Raw genomic sequence first — 20,462 nt, forward strand, 5'->3', positions numbered from 1 at the left:
TCATGCATATCAGTTAATATCTTGACCCTGCTCCACTGAATTGAAATTTCAGCCTTCATGACATAGGAAAACGGCCAAGGAAACAGCTATTTTCATGGAAAATACAGTTCAAGAAGGATACCGACAAGCTGGAACCTGTCCAGAAGAGGGCAACCAAAATGGTCAAAGGCCTGGAAACGATGCTTTATGAGAAACGGCTTAGGGAGCTGGGCATGTTTAGCCTGGAGAAGAGAAGGTTAAGGGGTGATATGATAGCCATGTTCAAATATATAAAAGGATGTCATATAGAGGAGGGAGAAAGGTTGTTTTCTGCTGCTCCAGAGAAGCGGACAGGGAGCAATGGATTCAAACTTCAAGAAAGAATATTCCACCTAAACATTAGGAAGAACTTCCTGACAGTAAGAGCTGTTCAGCAGTGGAATTTGCTGCCAAGGAGAGTGGTGTGGTGGAGTCTCCTTCTTTGGAGGTCTTTAAGCGGAGGCTTGACAGCCATATGTCAAGAATGCTTTGATGGTGTTTCCTGCTTGGCAGGGGGTTGGACTGGATGGCCCTGGTGGTCTCTTCCAACTCTTATGATTCTATGATTCTATTCTATGATTCTATGGAGGAGGGTCAATATATTAACTGATAGGCATGAAATTTCATATATTGCTATATAATCCCTAGTGTAGTAAGATAAGACCTTAGGAGCAGGCATTTTTTTTTAAAAAAAAAGTTTTTTATGAACCGCCCTAGTAGGTCAATAATTGTTCCTTGATTATTTGTCAACCCCCCTCTGTGATGGCACATGGGGCAAACCGCCCCCCGCCCCCCTTCTTATGCCCCTGGCCCTAAGCTCAGTGGTTTAGACCTCAGCGCCACCTGCGTCCCTGCATTATTTACATTGGTTGAATACAAAGAAGGTAACACAATTTTCTCCTCTTCCAGCCACCTGGCCAGAGGCCTAATGCTGACTCATGCTCATTCACACACTGACACTTTACACTCTCCACTCCACTCTTGTTGACCACATGCCCTTAATATACTCTCCTGTTGCTGGGCACTTTTTCTGTTGCCTAGCAACCTGTTCAAGACCAATTATCAAATTTCCAACACACCAGAGGAGGGAGGCCAAGCCTAGAATCATAGAATCCTAGAGTTGGAAGAGACCCCAAGGGCCATCCAGTCCAACCCCCTGCCAAGCAGGAAACACCATCAAAGCATTCTTGACATATGCCTGTCAAGCCTCTGCTTAAAGATCTCCAAAGAAGGAGACTCCACCACACTCCTTGGTAGCAAATTCCACTGCCGAACAGCCCTTACTGTCAGGAAGTTCTTCCTAATGTTTAGGTGGAATCTTCTTTCTTGTAGTTTGTAGGTCATCCGTGCCTTGCCACACTTGACAGGTGTTAAATCTTACCTTCCTGACTCTGGAGCCCCAAACTCAAAACCATCCAGGGGACAATACCCCCCCCCCCAGTCTCCGTGCATTGGCAAACTGGGAGAGACAAAGGGGACTATTTGACTTGACCTGGAGGCTGCTGGAACCACCTGCTGTCTTAATCAGTAACAGGGATGTAGAATATCTCTGCTTGTATCCATTTTCAGCCAGAATGCCCCTCCTATTTTAACACCTGAGGCTGCGGAACTCACTGCTGCAGACAAAAGTTTCTCTTTGTTTTGTAGTTCTTTTCCAAATTGTGAGGTTTGGCCCGATAAACCATTCTTTTCTCTCAACATTTTCCATTGATTTCAGTTTGGCTCTGCTCTCCCCCCCCCAAGCCCGGAAAATCCAGCAATTCCCTGTATACAGCATGTATTTCTGTTTTGCTTCATCTCCAACATTTTTTAATGTTGCAAACCACCCTGAGATCTATGGGTAAAAGGTGGTACCACTGTAAAGAACAGCAACAATGGGTTAGAGCAGGCATCCCCAAACTTCGGCCCTCCAGATGTTTTGGCCTACAACTCCCATGACCCCTAGCTAACAGGACCAGCAGTCAGAGATGATGGGAATTGTAGTCCAAAACATCTGGAGGGCCGAAGTTTGGGGGTGCCTGGGTTAGAGTGTCAGGCTGTTGAGAACCTAGCTGCAGAGGTTTCCCCACCCACTGGTGTCGCTGTGGATTTGGCCGAGGCTGAATCCTGCTGTGCCATTAACATTGTGACATCAAGTATGTTGTCAGAGAAGCAGGATCAGCTCCAAGTCCCAGCAAAGGGAGAGGCAGAAATAATAATAATAAAATAACAATTAGTTATACCTTGTCCATATGGCTGGGTTTCCCCAACCGTTGTGGCTGGCTCCCAACAGATTAAAAACAGATTAAAAGGCTCAGGCTTAATGCTGTCAAGATGAATCCTCATGATAGCTGATGACGAGCTAATATTTGGAGCTCTATTGACATTCCCACAAAGGAAAGATTTGGGGACTATTTGCAGAGGAGCTTTCTGCTGTCTTAACTGTGTACCTTATCAAACAAATTGGGACTTTTTCTATAACTGGGTGCCTTTCCAGTTTAAAAACTGTCCCTGAGCAGACAATGAAACACGAGCAGCGTTTCTGGGCCTGGTTAGTACTAGTAGATTAATTGGGATCCAAGTACTTGAAAGTATGTATTTATAAGGGACCCCCGAGGGCCAGCTAGTCCAACCCCCTGCAATGCAGTAATTTTAGCTAAAGCATCCAGGGCAGATGGCCATCCAAGCTGTGCTTAAAACCCTCCAAGGAAGGAGAGTCCACCATCTCCCTGGGGCAGGCATCCCCAAACTCGGCCCTCCAGATGTTTTGGCCTACAACTCCCATCATCCCTAGCTAACAGGACCAGTGGTCAGGGATGATGGGGATTGTAGTCCCAAAAAATCTGGAGGGCCAAGTTTGGGGATGCCTGCCCTAGGGAGACTGTTCCACTGTCAAACAGTTCTTAATGTGAGAAAGTTCTTCCTGATGCCATTTCAAAGTCTCCTTTTTTAGTCCTCCCCTCCAGAGCAGGTGAAAACAAGCCTGTTCCCTCTCCCATGTTTCTAGTTACGAGTAGGTAGCCGTGTTGGGCTGCTGTAGTTAAAACAAAATATTTTAAAATCCTTCCATTAGCACCTTAGAGTGTTCTCAAAGCTACGAACACGAGTCTGACCAATCTGTGGGCGGCAGCGGAAGACAGGAGTGCCTGGCTTGCTATGGTCCATGGGGTCACGAAGAGTCGGACATGACTAAACGACTAAACAACAACAACAACAAGCCGTGTTGGTCTGCTGTAGTTGAAACAAAATAAAAAAAAACCCTTCCAGTTGCACCTTAGAGACCAACTAAGTTTGTCATAGGTATGAGCTTTCGTGTGCATGCACACTTCTTCAGATACACTGAAACAGAAGTCACCAGACCCTTATGTATAGTCAGAAGGTGGGGAGGGGTATTACTCAGAAGGGGGGTGGGAATGGGTGATTGGCTGATAGGAGTGGTGAACCTGTAGATGACTGTTAATGACTGTTAATGACTGCAATTGGTCTTGCAGGAAAAATTGGTCTTGCAGGAAAAAGCAAGGACTGAGGTGCTAAAGAAAGCTTGATCATGTATAATGAGATAAGAATCCAGGGTCCTTATTCAGACCAGGTCTCTCCATGGTTTTAAGCTTGGTAAAAAGGTAAAGGGACCCCTGACCATTAGGTCCAGTCGTGACCAACTCTGGGGTTGTGCGCTCATCTCGCATTATTGGCTGAGGGAGCCGGCGTATAGCTTCCAGGTCATGTGGCCAGCATGACAAAGCCGCTTCTGGCAAACCAGAGCAGCACATGGAAATGTCGTTTACCTTCCCGCTGTAGCGGTTCCTATTTATCTACTTGCATTTTGACGTGCTTTCGAACTGCTAGGTTGGCAGGAGCTGGGACCAAGCAACGGGCGCTCACCCCGTCGCACCGCCGACCTTCTGATCAGCAAGCCCTAGGCTCAGTGGTTTAACCACAGCGCCACCTGGGTCCCTTTAAGCTTGGTAATGAGTTGCAATTCAGCAACTTCTCTTTCCAGTCTGTTTCTGAAATTTTTCTGTAATAAAACAGCTACTTTGAGATCTTGTATAGAATGTCCTATACAACACATTCCCCACCCTCTGACTATACATAAGGGTCTGGTGACTTCTGTTTCAGTGTATCTGAAGAAGTGTGCATGCACACGAAAGCTCATACCTATGACAAACCTAGTTGGTCTCCAAGGTGCTACTGGAAGGATTTTTTCTATTTTGTTTCCTCTTCCATATGACAGCCCTTGAGATACTGGAAAATCTCGGTCTCCTCTTTTCCAGGCTAAACATCCCCAGCTCCTTCCTTTGGGGGGGGGGAGGGGGAGAGAGAGAGAGAGAGAGAGAGAGAGAGAGAGAGAGAGAGAGAGAGAGAGAGAGAGAGAGAGGCTTTTCCTCCCCTTCCAGCTGCTGCAGCTCCTGCTTCTGACCTCTGACAGCTTCCGGGTCATGTGGCCAGCGTGACTAAGGTTAAGAGGAACAGAGCTGGATTCCTAGAGAGGACAGGAAGTGGAGGTGCGGGGGGGGGCAAAGTCCTCCCTGGCCAAGGCCCCTCCCTGCTTCCGTCTCCCTCTCTCTACCTGGGGGTGAGTCTGGCCTCCCTTTCCAGTTTCCCTCCGGGTACAATGGGGAGGTGGGGGTCCCAGGGCTGCCTGCAGGGGGGGGAGGGTGCCGGGGGGGCTGGTCAAATCATGCATGGGGTGCCCCCAATTTGGGTGCAGAGAAGCCAGGGAGGGGGAGAGGGGGCCAGGGCTCTGCCCCGCTCTTCTTGCTTGGCACCCGGCTATCGCTTGCCCCATTGGGGACGGAGGGGTCTTTGGGGGGGGGGAGGCTGCACATAAAGCCCTGTCCCCCCCCCTTGCTTCTCTTGCTCCTTGCGCTCCCCTCCTGCCCCAGGTCTGTCTCACCATCGAGGCAGGAGAGGCCTTCAGGAAGAGCCCCCACCCCACCCCCACCCATGACGTGGCAGCTCTTCTGGCTGGGTTGCTGGAAGAGAAATCAGGCGGGGGGGCAGCCCCTCCCTCCCTCCCCATTGCTGAGAGTGGATGGGAGAGACCCTCAACCCCCCCTCCCCCAAGACTCTCTGCCGGAGCTACAGTTCCCAGTTCTCTGGCAAGAAGGGTGGATGCGTAAAACACTCTGGAAATTGTAGCTTTGAGTCTGGAAGGGGTGGGGGGGGGTGGAGTCTCATGCCCACTCTCCACATCCTGAACAAACTACAGTACCCAGGAATCCTAGAATCCTAGAGTTGGAAGAGACCACAAAGGCCATCCAGTCCAACCCCCTGCCAAGCAGGAAACACCATCAAAGCATTCTTGACATATGGCTGTCAAGCCTCTGCTTAAAGACCTCCAAAGAAGGAGACTCCACCACACTCCTTGGCAGCAAATTCCACTGCCGAACAGCTCTTACTGTCAGGAAGTTCTTCCTAATGTTGAGGTGGAATCGTCTTTCTTGTAGTTTGAATCCATTGCTCCGTGTCCGCTTCTCTGGAGCAGCAGAAAACAATATTTCTCCCTCCTCTATATGATATCCTTTGATATATTTGAACATGGCTATCATATCACCCCTTAACCTTCTCCAGGCTAAACATACCCAGCTCCCTAAGCCGTTCCTCATAAGGCATTGTTTCCAGGCCTTTGACCATTTTGGTTGCCCTCTTCTGGACACAATTCTTTGGAGGAAGTCAGGACTTTTTAAAGTGGCCTGATCCAGCTTTTCAAATGCAGCGCAGGTGGCAGGTGTGTGTGTGTGTGTTACGGAAATTACAGGGGGCGCATCTTTGAAGTTGTTAAATGTTAGAAATACTATGCATAGATGTATCATTTTGTGTTGTCTCTTTCCTTTGTTTTTGGAATATTTCAATGCAGGAGCTTTTATATGGGCTGTTATCATTTATTCTTGTATTTCTACGGCTGCATCTTACAACCATTTTACAATTCCATATTGAAAAGAGTTAAAACCAAGCACAGCCACAGGAAATGGCTGGGTCACGAAAACACATTTCTCAGGTGCCCAAGGCTCCATTAAAGACTGGGAGGTGAGCAATTGGGGAGAAGGAATTCCCAACTGGGATACCTGAGAGGGAAGGAAGGAACTACAATTCCCAGAGTGTTTTACACACCCACCCTTCTTGCCAGGGAACTGGGAACTGTAGCTCAGGCAGAGTCTGGGGGTGAGGGTCTCTTCCTTGTTTTTTTTTTTTACAAGCCCACCACATAGGAAAAAAAAGTTCTTTCTGACATTTTACACTTTCAAAACATGCTTGAATTAGCCTTGTACATTTGGGGCAGCTTATTTGGTGTTAAATAACATCTATAAACCAGCTTCATATATTGTGTCCCCCATCTCATTGCAGCTTTCACCATTTCATCCTTGGTTTCCCATTCCAGAAGTAGTTTAACAGAGCTTTACTCTTAAAAGATAGTTACTGTATCTTTCTTAAATAACCACCGTTAACTAGTTACAGGTAGATAGCCGTGTTGGTCTGCAGTAGTCGAAACAAAATTTTAAAAAATCCTTCCAGTAGCACCTTAGAGACAGAAGTCACCAGACCCTTATATATAGTGAGAGGGTGGGGAGGGGTATTACTCAGAAGGGGGGTGGGAATGGGTGATTGGCTGGTAGGTGTGGTAAACCCTGTTGATGACTGTTAAGGACTGCAATTGGTCTTACAGGAAAAAGCAAGGGGTGAGATGGCTAAAAACAAGGGTCTGGTGACTTCTGCTTCAGTGTACCTGAAGAAGTGTGCATGCACGCGAAAGCTCATACCAGTAACAAACTTAGTTGGTCTCTAAGGTGCTAGGATTTTTAAAATTTTGTTTCAACCACCATTAACCTAATCCTTAATATCGTCTAACTTTTTAAGCTTAAAAGAATAATTCACATAAATTAAGATATATAGTTTACCCATTTTGTTTGCATGATGATGATTATAGAATCCTAGAGTTGGAAGAGACCACAAGGGCCATCCAGACCAACCCCCTGCCAAGCAGGAAACACCATCAAAGCATTCTTGACATATGGCTGTCAAGCCTCTGCTTAAAGACCTCCAAAGAAGGAGACTCCACCACACTCCTTGGCAGCAAATTCCACTGTCGAACAGCTCTTACTGTCAGGAAGTTCTTCCTAATGTTTAGGTGGAATCTTCTTTCTTGTAGCTTGAATCCATTGCTACAAGAAAGAAGATTCCACCTAAACATTAGGAAGAACTTCCTGACAGTAAGAGCTGTTCGACAGTGGAATTTGCTACCAAGGAGTGTGGTGGAGTGATGATGATGATGATGATATTTTAATTATACCCCGCTCATCTGGCTGGGTTTCCCCAGCTGGGTTTGTTTTCATTTGTGTACTTGTTTCAATAGGGGAAAACCATAATGGGGTGGTTCTTTCCAGCAAATTCTTATATCTCACCCATATACCATTCTTCTTGCAACATGATTAAGAAACCCTTCGTGGACATTTGTCTTATTAAATATCTGTTAACATTTTATACTTAATTCTGGGCTTCTTCCCCTGCCAGGTAAACCTTGAGAGCTCCTTTGTTTGAACCATCCTGCATAAATTATTATCAGGTTTGTCTGGAATAAAAACAACATTTTAGGCAAAATGTTCTTCTTAAGTACATAAATTACTCCTTGCTACTCCATACTACAACATAATTACCATGAAATAATTTTGGTCACTTTCCTTCTGGGAGGGCTAGAGCAGGCATCCCCAAACTGCGGCCCTCCAGATGCTAGCTAACGGGACCAGTGGTTAGGGATGATGGGAATTGTAGTCCAAAACATCTGGAAGACCGAAGTTTGGGGATGCCTGGGCTAGAGGCTTACTTCTCTTCCTTCCTTCTGTCCTTTTTTTTTAAATTAAAAAAGAGCTCAGGATCTGGGCTGTGGTATGTTACACCCCTGGTTCCTAGGGAACGTTTTCTCCTGACCGTGATTCAATTATATAACAGAACAATGGATTTGTTTTGTCCGAATTGCTAGCGCCTGATTTCAACAGACAGAACGTGGCAGGAGACCAAGGGGCTCCTTCCGATCTCTTTGAGACTTCCTGAGAGCACAGATGGAGGAGCAAGACTCAGCTGGCCCTGAAGCGGGAAGAAGCCGTGCCACCCAAACTGGGAGCAGTGGGGGATCCTGGCAAAACTCCATGCAAAGGATCCTGGGTGAGGAAGACACTCTTTGCTCCGATGTGCCGAGCCAGCAGCTCAAGCAGTTCTGCCACCAGGAGGCCAAAGGACCCCGTGAGGTTTGCAGCCAGTTCTACCGACTAGACCATCAGTGGCTGAAGCCAGAAAGGCACACGAAAGCTGAGATGCTGGACCTGGTGATCTTGGAGCAGTTCCTGGCTGTCGTTCCACCGGAGATGGAGAGCTGGGTGCGGGAATGCGGAGCGGAGACCAGTTCCCAGGCGGTGGCCCTGGCTGAAGGATTCCTCCTGAGTCAGGCAGAGGAGAGGAAGCAGGAAGAGAGAAAGCAGGTGAGAGAGACTTCCAAGGGCCTCTGAACATGAGGGAGGGGGGTCCCAAATTGCTCTACTCATGGCCCATCTTTTTCAAAAAGCTTCCAAGGAATGAGACCTGATACCCCCTGAAGGTTTGGCACCTGCCTTTCCTTTTTCTGATCCTCCTCCCCATTCTCTCTTTTGAATCTTTGTTGCTCTTTCAGGGAACGGATCAGCTCTCAGAAATGGGTCCCGATTCCTCTGATGCAGAGGAGACCCCCTTGGACACCAGAGAGTGGCCACTGGGTAAGGAGGAATGAGCTTTTTCTGTCACATTTTGTTGATTTTGAAACTAATCCATTGGTTCTTTTCATCTTTTTCATGGGCAGGGGGGGGGGAGAAATTTAGGGCCAAGAGCCCAGAAGAGGTGAGATTTATTTTTACACAACAAAATGTGAAATGGGTACAAATGTCAAGTTGCACTCTGTAGGTGACAGTTTTTCTAAGGCACTTAAGAGATGCCCTGCTTCACCCCCAGTCAGAGTTTTATTCTTGCAAGAATAGAATTTCCTTTTCATTAAATATCTTTGTAGGTTGTCGAACCTCATAAAGAAATAACTTTAACCTTTTTTGGGGTAATTCCCAGACTGCTCAGTTTGATTTAGTCTTTGTTAAAGTTTAGCATAGGGACCCAGGTGGCGCTGTGGGTTAAACCACTGAGCCTAGGGCTTGCTGATCAGAAGGTCGGCGGTTCAAATCCCTGTGACGGGGTGAGCTCCTGTTGCTTGGTCCCAGCTCCTGCCAACCTAGCAGTTCGAAAGCACGTCAAAATGCAAGTAGATAAATAGGAACCGCTACAGCGGGAAGGTAAACGGCGTTTCCATGTGCTGCTCTGGTTTGCCCAAAGCGGCTTTGTCATGCTGGCCACATGACCTGGAAGCTGTACGCCGGTTCCTCAGCCAATAATGCGAGATGAGCGCGCAACCCCAAAGTCGCGACTGGACCTGATGGTCAGGGGTCCCTTTTACCTTTTTTAAAGTTTAGCATAATTGCAGTGGAGAGTTTGGCTCATTTTGATATTATTCAAACAATAAGATATTAAAAACCTATCTCGAATCTTTTCCCTCTGAGGAAGATAGCTCCGATGAAACGAGAAAATAGCTGGCCCCTCATTAGCTGAATTGATTTATAGTTTATTTTATAAGCATTTAAGTTTCTTCGTTTGACTTTGATTTGGGAGTATTATACATGATAAATAATTTGGAATAGCCCTCACTAGTTATAAGTTTGCACATATATCTCGTATCAGGGAGATTGTCACGGTGGTTTATTTTAGTGTTTTGTCACCCCCAAGAGAAGCATTCAATCATGGCTTCTCACTTACCTCTCTCTCTCTCGCGTGCGCAGGTGAGAGAACGATGCTGGCAAGACCCCTTCATCCGTCTTTTCATGGTGGCGAAGGGGATGCAGCAGGATTGGAACCAGATCAGGTAAGGGGACGGAGACTTGTGGAGAGGCTGAGGGGTGTCAGGATGCAGTCAGTAGCTCCTGGCTGGTTGCTCAAGAAAGAATAAAGACAAGGAGAACTTTCTTACAGTCCTTACCGAGAGAGAGGCTATAGAACCCAGCCTCTTGGATAATGGCGTTGTCCCAAGTGAATCTCCACCCCCGTCTCTCCCGCTTCCTCATTCTTCCCTAAGAATAAGAATACCCCGCCCACTAATTTCTTAAAGATTAAAAGCTTCCCTAAACAGGGCTACCTTCAGATGTCCTCTAATAAAAGTCTGGTAGTTGTTTTTCTTTTTGACATCTGGTGGGAGGGCGTTCCACAGGGCAGGCGCCACCACCGAGAAGGCCCTCTGCCTAGTTCCCTGCAACTTGGCTTCTCGCAACGAGGGAACTGCCAGACGGCCCTCGGCACTGGACCTCAGTGTCCGGGCAGAACGATGGAGGTGGAGACGCTCCTTCAGGTATACTGGACCGAGGCCATTTAGGGCTTTAAAGGTCAGCACCAACACTTTGAATTGTGCTTGGAAACGTACTGGGAGCCAATGTAGATGATTCAAGACCGGTGTTATGTGGTCTCGGCGGCCGCTCCCAGTCACCAGTCTAGCTGCTGCATTCTGGATTAGTTGTAGTTTCCAGGTCACCTTCAAAGGTAGCCCCACGTAGAGTGCATTGCAGTAGTCCAAGCAAGAGATAACTAGAGCATGCACCACTCTGGCGAGACAGTCTGCAGGCAGGTAGGGTCTCAGCCTGTGTACCAGGTGGAGCTGAGAGACAGCTGCCCTGGATACAGGTGGTGCTACGTGCCCTCTGTCTCTGAGCTCTTTGCTCTCCTACTTTTAAGGCTCACCGGGTTCTGGGAGATGGAGGGTCTGGAATGCTTTCTAGTGACAACGTGTCAGCCGGGTGTTCTGGCTCTCCCACGATTTCCCAACTTTCCCCCTCACCTGCCTCTGAGCTGTGACCCTCCCTCAAACCGCTGTTGTCAATCTATACTGTCTTCCTCTTCCTCCTCCCTGGAAGGGTCAGGCTTGGGAGGCGTCTCCACCGTTCCTCCTCTGCCCACTCCCTGACAAGGGGCGGGGTAAGCCAAGGTGACTCTCTGCTTCTATCAAAGCTGCGCATAACGCAGGGGGGGGGGGGAGCCCTTGTTAGGCTGGCAGCAGTTGACCAGCAAGAATTATGGACAAGCTCCAATCCTTACCCCAGTACCACTGATTCTCTGCAAAATGCATTCCCAGTGACATTCCATTAGAAATACGAACACGAGGCAGTTGACAAACCATAGAAAAGAGTGGCCACGATTCACCTAACCAGCCCCATCAATTGCACAGCGGGGCTTTCCACACTCTCCTCCCCCTCTCTGGGCTCTCAGGCGCTCCTGGAAGTTGGCTTTAGGGCATCAGGCGGTGCGACCGGGAGAGTTGAGAAGGGATCTTTCTGTCTCCCAAACGGGGATGCTTGAGCAGACAGAATGATTTGAAGAACACCATGTGGAGTTCCACCCATTTGCACAAAGATTAAGACCCATAATTGGAAGGTAAAAGACGTCGTAACAAACTCCCGTAATTGAAATGTACAGCAATACAATCCCATCAAAACAAGACAGCAATTAAGAGGCAGAAAACAATGTGTAGCGCCTCGGTCCAGTATACCTGAAGGAGCGTCTCCACCCCCATCGTTCTGCCCGGACACTGAAGTCCAGTGCCGAGGGCCTCCTGGCGGTTCCCTCGCTGCGAGAAGCCAAGTTAGAGGGAACCAGGCAGAGGGCCTTCTCGGTAGTGGCACCCACCTTGTGGAATGCCCTCCCACCAGATGCCAGAGAAAAACAACTACCAGACTTTTACAAGACATCTGAAGGCAGCCCTGTTTAAAACATTAAAAGCTTCCCTAAACAGGGCTGCCTTCAGATGTCTCCCAAAAGTCTGGTAGTTGTTTATCTCTTTGACATCTGATGGGAGGGCGTTCCACAGGGTGAGTGCCACCACCGAGAAGGCCCTCTGCCTGGTTCCCTATAACTTGGCTTCTCGCAGCACGTTTGTTGGAAGCTGCCCAGAGTGGCTGGGGAAACCCAGGCAGATGGGCGGGGTATAAATAATAAATTTGTATTTATTTATTTATTTATTATTTCAGGGTCTGGTGAGCTTTGAAGATGTCGCTGTTCGTTTCACAGATGAGGAATGGGCGTTGCTGGATCCTGACCAGAGAGCTCTGCATATGGAGGTCATGGAGGAGAATTATAGGATCGTGGACTCTCTCGGTAGGGCTCCCTGCTGGATCATGAGATCAGTTTTGAAATTCAATCCAGATCTCAATATGATGAGCCTCCACTATTGGGATGGCGTAGAGCCCAACAGCGCCACCTACAGCACCTGGGGTTCTAATACACTCAGCGCTCACCTTGAATGGAGGGCTATTGACTTTTTTCTCTTCTCCAGTTATGCCTCTTTAAACAAAGATGAGGCTGGTTTGAAGTCCCCAGGCCTTTTAGAATGTAGATTTCAGAGTCATTAGGGAAGTTGAAGTAACTTCTGCCAGGTTTTTTTGTTTTTGCTTCTGTTAGGTTTTGGTTGACCAGAGAGTCAACTGACAATGATTGGGCCAAACAAAACCCCTCCCAGAAGAGAGCCAGGCTTTTGGAATCTCAGGTTCCCATATATATGTGTCAGTTAATACCAGCCAACAAAGGCAAGTGACAACTATAGTAAAGCCCCACATCTAACTCCCTTCCGTCCGTTCTCTTTCACCAGCATTCAATCGCATTGTTCTAGAATTACAGACTCTTGTCTCTTGAGTTGACTTCTGTCCACCACCTTAACTGCCTTCTTTATTCTTATTATTTCCTTAACTGCCTTCTTTAGATGTTTTTCATTTCTTGGTATTAACTTATTTAATTATAATAACTCTTTTGTCTTTTGCAAAAATTAATCATAACGTTGTTGTTGAGTTGTTGAGTCGTGTCCGACTCTTCGTGACCCCATGGACCATAGCACGCCAGGCACTCCTGTCTTCCACTGCCTCCCGCAGTTTGGTCAAACTCATGTTCGTAGCTTCGAGAACACTGTCCAGCCATCTCGTCCTCTGTCGTCCCCTTCTCCTAGTGCCCTCAATCTTTCCCAACATCAGGGTCTTTTCCAGGGAGTTTTCTCTTCTCATGAGGTGGCCAAAGTATTGGAGCCTCAGCTTCAGGATCTGTCCTTCCAGTGAGCACTCAGGGCTGATTTCCTTAAGAATGGATAGGTTTGATCTTCTTGCAGTCCATGGGACTCTCAAGAGTCTCCTCCAGCACCATAATTCAAAAGCATCAATTCTTCGGCGATCAGCCTTCTTTATGGTCCAGCTCTCACTTCCATACATCACTACTGGGAAAAACCATAGCTTTAACTATACGGACCTTTGTCGGCAAGGTGATATCTCTGCTTTTTAAGATGCTGTCTAGGTTTGTCATTGCTTTTCTCCCAAGAAGCAGGCGCCTTTTAATTTTGTGACTGCTGTCACCATCTGCAGTGATCAAGGAGCCCAAGAAAGTAAAATATCTCACTGCCTCCATTTCTTCCCCTTCTATTTGCCAGGAGGTGATGGGACCAGTGGCCATGATCTTGGTTTTTTTGATGTTGAGCTTCAGACCATATTTTGCGCTCTCCTCTTTCACCCTCATTAAAAGGTTCTTTAATTCCTCCTCACTTTCTGCCATCAAGGTTGTGTCATCTGCATATCTGAGGTTGTTGATATTTCTTCCGGCAATCTTAATTCTGGCTTGGAATTCATCTAGTCCAGCCTTTCGCTTGATGAATTCTGCATATAAGTTAAATAAGCAGGGAGACAATATACAACCTTGTCGTACTCCTTTCCCAATTTTGAACCAATCAGTTGTTCCATATCCAGTTCTAACTGTAGCTTCCTGTCCCACATAGAGATTTCTCAGGAGACAGATGAGGTGATCAGGCACTCCCATTTCTTTAAGAACTTGCCATAGTTTGCTGTGGTTGACACAGTCAAAGGCTTTTGCATAGTCAATGAAGCAGAAGTAGACGTTTTTCTGGAACTCTCTAGCTTTCTCCATAATTCTCCTCATTACTGCCTTTCCTGCATCCCACATTGTATTTATATTAATTTCTTCACTTATACTGGTTTCAAAAAATTCTTTTAGGGTGCTTTGCACTTTTTCCCCAGTATCTCTTTATCAATCAGGATGTTTTCATTCATTCTCCATCTTTGTCTTGTTTTCCTTCCATCTCTCAGTTCCAAAATAACTGGATTATGGTCTGAGATTAATCTAAGTAGAATTTCTGGGTTTTTTTGGTTTTCAAGATTAGGCTACTAGTCACCCATATCACATCAATTCTCCCCGCGGATTTATTTTGATCTGAATAATGCGTAAATTCTTTCTCTTTGGGGTCTTTGCTCCTCCATATATCCTGTAAATCAAATTTTCTACTAATTGAAAAAATAGTTATTGCAAGTCTTCTTTGATTCTTTTTTCTCTAGTCATTTTACCTAACTCTAATGAGGGTCCTCCATTCAGATCTCAGTATTATAATCCAGGCATGTCCAACAGGTAGATCATGATCTACTGGTAGATCACTGATAGATCATTGGCTGAATAACTGTGGCTTCCCCTAAAAAAAGCTCAACATTTTACCTCCTCCCTGAAAAAACTCAACAACTTTGATCCAAACCCCAAAAAGGGTTTTAAACCCCAAAAAGGGTTTTAAACCTCACTTTTTAAACTGTGAGTCGATCGCCGTCTCTTGGGAGTTGGCCACCCCATAATCTAACATTTTATCCTCAGATAATCTAGGGTTCGCATATATTATCACTCCTCTTTTTTTATCCTGTCTGATGAGATAAATGCTGAACCCAGTTTTTTATTTATTAAGACTCTTATGTTTTCTGGCAACGTGTGTTTCTCGCAAACAAATAACGTCCCTTTCCCCCCATTAATATGTGCTCTGTTTTGTTTCTTTTCATCTTACTGTTCAATCCATTTACAGTCCAAGAAATATATTTTACATCCATCATTTAATTGTAATTTCTTTCAATAAACAAATATACCAAAAAATGAATGCAAAGACAAAAGGGAGATACATTCCTAAACAGTGAAACCTTAACCTTAGGTTCTATTCTCTAGTCCTCTTGATCACCTGTTGAGTCTACTCTTTCCTCCCCCTTGTCTTTCTGTTGTAGGTGGTGATGAATTGGAAAGGGAGATTGACAATATCTACACAGTGGATGAGCCATATACATATATGGAATGTGGAGAGAACTTCAGCCAGAGCTCCTTTTCTGCTTCCCATGACATAAATCCCATTGGATTTCTCTATCAATACCAGGAATGCATAAATAGCTTCATTTGGCAGGATAATCTCTCGTCACATGACAGAACGCACAAGGGGGAGAAACCATATCTGTGCTTGACATGCGGGAAGAGCTTCAGCCGAAAGGACCACCTTGTTTCCCACGAAAAAATTCACACAGGGGAGAGGCCCTATCAGTGCTTAGAATGTGGGAGGAGCTTCATTCGTAGTTCCGCTCTCACTTCCCATCAGAGAATTCATACTGGGGAGAAACCCTATCAGTGCTTGGAATGTGGGAAAAACTTCAGTTGGAAGGAAAGTCTCACTTCCCATCAAAGAATTCATACGGGCCACAAACCGTATCAGTGCTTGGAATGTGGAAAGTGCTTCCGCCAGAGGGGTGATCTCACCTCCCACCAGAGAATTCATACAGGGCAGAAACCATTTCACTGCCAAGAGTGCGGAAAGAGCTTCACACAGAGCACCAGTCTCATGCTCCATCAAAGAACTCATACAGGGGAGAAACCGTACCCGTGCTTGGAATGCGGAAAGAGCTTCAGTCGGAAGGATCAACTCACTTCCCATCAGAGAATTCATACAGGGGAGAAACCGTACCAGTGCTTGGACTGTGGAAAGAACTTCAGTCGCAGGGTGAATCTCACTTCTCATCAGAGAACTCACACAGGGCAGAAACCATTTCCCTGCTTGGAATGCGGAAAGAGCTTCAGTCAGAGGGTGAATCTTGCTTCCCATCAGAGAATTCATACGGGACAGAAACCATTTCAATGCCCGGAGTGTGGAAAGAGCTTCACACAGAGCACTAGTCTCATGCTCCATCTAAGAATTCACACAGGGGAGAAACCGTACCAGTGCTTGGAATGCGGAAAGAGCTTCCGTCAGAGCACCTGTCTCACTTCCCATCAGAGAATTCACACAGGGGAGAAACCATTTCCATGTCAAGAGTGCGGAAAGAGCTTCAAACAGAGCACAGGTCTCATTCTCCATCAGATAACTCACACAGGGGAGAAACCGTACGAGTGCTTGGAGTGTGGGAAGAGTTTCACTCGGAACAACCAACTCACTGCCCATCAAAGAATTCATACAGGCGAGAAACCCTATCAGTGCTTGGAGTGTGGGAAGAGCTTCCGCGACAGGAGCAATCTAACTACCCACCAACGAATTCACAGCGGGGAGAAACCGTTTCAATGCCTAGTTTGTGAAAAGAGCTTCGCACAGAGTACCGGTCTCCAGCTGCATCAAAGAATTCATAGTGGGGAGAAACCCTATCAGTGCTTGGAATGTGGGAAGAGCTTCAGTCAGAGCACACACCTTACTTCCCACCAGAGGATTCATACTGGGCACAAACCATTTCAGTGCTTCGAATGTGGGAAGAGCTTCAGTCGGAAGGAGAGCCTCAGTTTACATGAAGGCACTCACACGGGGAGCAACCAGTTGAGTGCCGGAGATGTGGAAACGGCTTCGATTTCAAGCGGAGTCTCACTCTCCTTTTAAAAATTCATACTGGGGAAGGATATCGGTGCTTGAAACTTCTGCTAAGATGGGGGGGGGGAAACAACAGAAAGCAGAAAAACATGGTTGGCGTATCTCAATAAAGGCCTCTCATGATAAGGACATCTCCCTCTTCTGGAGTACAACATCAGGCCTCCTGGAGAATGCTTGCAATGTTCCAGTGTGTACTATCAGACCCAATGAATGGATCCAGTATTGTCATTCACTCTATCATGGGCAGGATGATGAGGTCAACCAAATGCCAGAATCTTTGGGAAACTTTTCCATACTGGCCTCCAGTACAGTGGTACCTCGGTTTATGAACACAATTGGTTCCGGAAGTCTGTTCATAAACTGAAGCGTTCATAAACTGAAGCGAACTTTCCCATTGAAGGTAATGGAAAATGGATTAATCTGTTCCAGACGGTCCGCGGGGTACTTAAACTGAAGCGTTCATAAACTGAAGCGAACTTTCCTATTGAAAATAATGGAAAGTGGATTAATCTGTTCCAGATGGGTCCGCGGAGTACTTAAACTGAAGCGTTCATAAACTGAAGCATGGGTGTAATTGGCTCCGGAAGTCTGTTCATAAACTGAAGCGTTCATAAACTGAAGCGAACTTTCCCATTGAAAGTAATGGAAAACGAATTAATCCGTTCCAGATGGGTCCGCGGCGTTCATAAACCGAAAATTCATAAACCGAGGTGTTCATAAACCGAGGTTCCACTGTATTGAGGTCAAGTACCTTGCTTCACAGTTAAATAATAATAAAGCACCCAGCATAGACTATTTTCCCCCAGAACTGTTGGAATCTAACATCGCCTGGTGGGCCTCCCTCCTGGTGGTAATATTCTCATTTATCGATTCATCCGGGTTATTTCCTGAAGTTTGGGCCACAGCTGCACTAATCCCTTTACTCTACAAAGGGCCTTCCGGCCAGTTATGGACCAATTAGTTTGCTACCTGTAATTAGCAGATTATCTGCAAAGCATCTTTACAATAAGCTAGTTGATTGGATAACCCGATGGAGCAGGAATTAGATCAGGCGGATCCACTATAGACCATTGCTTTGTACTTGCCCAATTTATAGATAAGTATGTTAAGAAACCAGGCGGTGTGCTATGTACGGCTTTCATTGGTCTGAAAGCCGCATTCGATTCAATCTCTCGAAGAAGACTGTGGGATAAGCAGAACTCTTCAAGTATAGATAAAAGATTATTGTTATTGTATAAAAACGCTGTGCTGAAAGTGTGTTGCTCTACAAATGAGCAGCTCGCAGGATCCGTACCAGCCACAAAGGGAGTTAAGAGCATTGTTTAATTTATATATTTAATTTATATATAAATGATATTGTCCAGGGTTTAACATCTCCAGATTACCAATGGCCACAAAAGCCATTTCTATATTACTATACGCAGATGATGTGGTACTTCTATCTCAAGCAAAAGTGGGCCTAAGAATGGATGAGGGCATTCTCAGGATACTGCCGAAGAGAACAGCTGGCTGTGAATTACAAGAAAACTAAAGTCATGGTGTCTTCAAGAAACTATAGGGCCCATAGATGGTATATTGAGAATCAGTTGATTGAACAAGTTAAAGTCTTTAAATATTTCCGCCTTGTTTTTCGGTCAACAGGGTCATGGAGAGCGCATCAGAAATGTGCAAACGAAAAAGTGTCTTGAAGCGCCAAAATTCTATAATGCTTTTTTTCCATACAAAAGGTGGCAATCACACACCACCAGCCCTTGAAGTGTTTAAAGCTAAACCCCTAGCACAGTTATTATACGGGGCTCAGATTTATAGAAGCTGTTCAGTCTAAGTTCCTAAGGCAATTTCCCCCCTGTGCCATCCTGTGTTCCAAATGCTTCATTGCGCTTGGAGGCTAATCTCTGTCGAATTACAGATTTGGCATAGGGCATTCAATTATTGGCTTTGGCTAAATTTAAACCCCAGCGATCTACTACCCTTAGTATCGCAAGATTGTCCTGAGAGCGCTAGGACTAAAGTTGTCAACCAAAATCACCACAACAGTTATTAGCACTGGGCTTCAGTAAAGCAAATAATTTAATTATTGTTGTTGTTTAGTCGTTTAGTCGTGTCCGACTCTTCGTGACCCCATAGACAGGGCCTATATGATACTGATTGACAGAATAATTTGGCCACAATAAGGAGATTTTGTCCATGGTATGGTTTTTCTTCACCTGGTCATTTCAAGACGTTTGCAAAAATTAACAATTCCAAAATATAGATGCGCTTTCACCTATGCAAAATTAAATATACTGCTTTCAGCTGTACTCGATCTATTTCAAAAAATTCCACTGGAAAAAATAGTGGTGTCCCTTGTTGAGAGGGCACTACTGAATCAGTAGTTCATGTGCTTCTGGCTTGCATTCTTTGTAAAGATTTGAGGAGTGAGGTTATTGCCCCTCTATTATTGTCTATGACAGGTCACTTGACCATCCATACTGTGTCCTTTCTTCCAGCAGATCAAGATAACCAGTTGGCAGCAAAAATTGCATTATTTTTTTTTAGCAGGAGCAATTAGAATAAGAGCTATTATTTGATTATTGATGTAAGCTTCCAGAATGCATTTTGTGTAGTTAAGTTTTTACCTTTAGCTCTAGTCCACTGTATTGTATTTTAGTGCTTGAAATGTAGGAAAGGCTTTATTAAAGGCACAGTAGTCAATGTTGGGGGAACTGTGTCAGTGCTTGGAATGTGATAAGAAGGGAGAAGCCTGTCAGCGCATGGAATGTGGGCTTCAGTAAGAGAGTCAGTCTCACAGCCCATCAAAGAAATTACAGAGAGGAGAAAAAGCTTTATATTCTTTATTGAAAGATCAGAAGTATATAATCAAACTACAAGAAAGAATATTCCACCTCAACATTAGGAAGAACTTCCTGACAGTAAGAGCTGTTCGGCAGTGGAATTTGCTGCCAAGGAGTGTGGTGGAGTCTCCTTCTTTGGAGGTCTTTAAGCAGCGGCTTGACAGGCATATGTCAAGAATGCTTTGATGGTGTTTCCTGCTTGGCAGGGTGCACACAGTGTTGTTGTTGTTGTTTAGTCGTTTAGTCATGTCCGACTCTTTGTGACCCCATGGACCATAGCACGCCAGGCACTCCTGTCTTCCACTGCTTCCTGCAGTTTGGTCAAACTCATGTTCGTAGCTTCGAGAACACTGTCCAACCATCTCGTCCTCTGTCGTCCCCTTCTCCTAGTGCCCTCCATCTTTCCCAACATCAGGGTCTTTTCCAAGGATTCTTCTCTTCTCATGAGGTGGCCAAAGTATTGGAGCCTCAGCTTCACGATCTGTCCTTCCAGGGAGCACTCAGGGCTGATTTCCTTAAGAATGGATAGGTTTGATCTTCTTGCAGTCCATGGGACTCTCAAGAGTCTCCTCCAGCACCATAATTCAAAAGCATCAATTCTTCGGCGATCAGCCTTCTTTATGGTCCAGCTCTCACTTCCATACATCACTACTGGGAAAACCATAGCTTTAACTATACGGACCTTTGTAGGCAAGGTGATGTCTCTGCTTTTTAAGATGCTGTCTAGGTTTGTCATTGCTTTTCAGCCAAGAAGCTGGCGTCTTTTAATTTCGTGACTGCTGTCACCATCTGCAGTGATCAAGGAGCCCAGGAAAGTAAAATCTCTCACTTCCTCCATTTCTTCCCCTTCTATTTGCCAGGAGGTGATGGGACCAGTGGCCATGATC

The 20,462-nt window shown here is 45.8% G+C and overlaps 1 protein-coding gene across 1 annotated transcript in view; it reads left to right on the forward strand.

The window, feature by feature from the left end:
• Positions 1–20,462, forward strand: part of LOC118081212 (uncharacterized) — a gene marked incomplete at its 5' end in the record, with an annotated part of 44,219 nt that overhangs the window by 8,990 nt on the left and 14,767 nt on the right. Inside the window, 4 exon segments of the mRNA XM_088662574.1 lie at positions 8,574–8,741; positions 9,843–9,925; positions 12,075–12,201; positions 15,129–16,747. Of these exon segments, the coding sequence (XP_088518700.1) occupies positions 8,574–8,741; positions 9,843–9,925; positions 12,075–12,201; positions 15,129–16,747 (1,997 nt within the window).

The sequence above is a fragment of the Zootoca vivipara genome, chromosome 2 (assembly GCF_965207765.1).
Source record: "Zootoca vivipara chromosome 2, rZooViv2.hap1.1, whole genome shotgun sequence".
Taxonomy (NCBI): domain Eukaryota; kingdom Metazoa; phylum Chordata; class Lepidosauria; order Squamata; family Lacertidae; genus Zootoca; species Zootoca vivipara.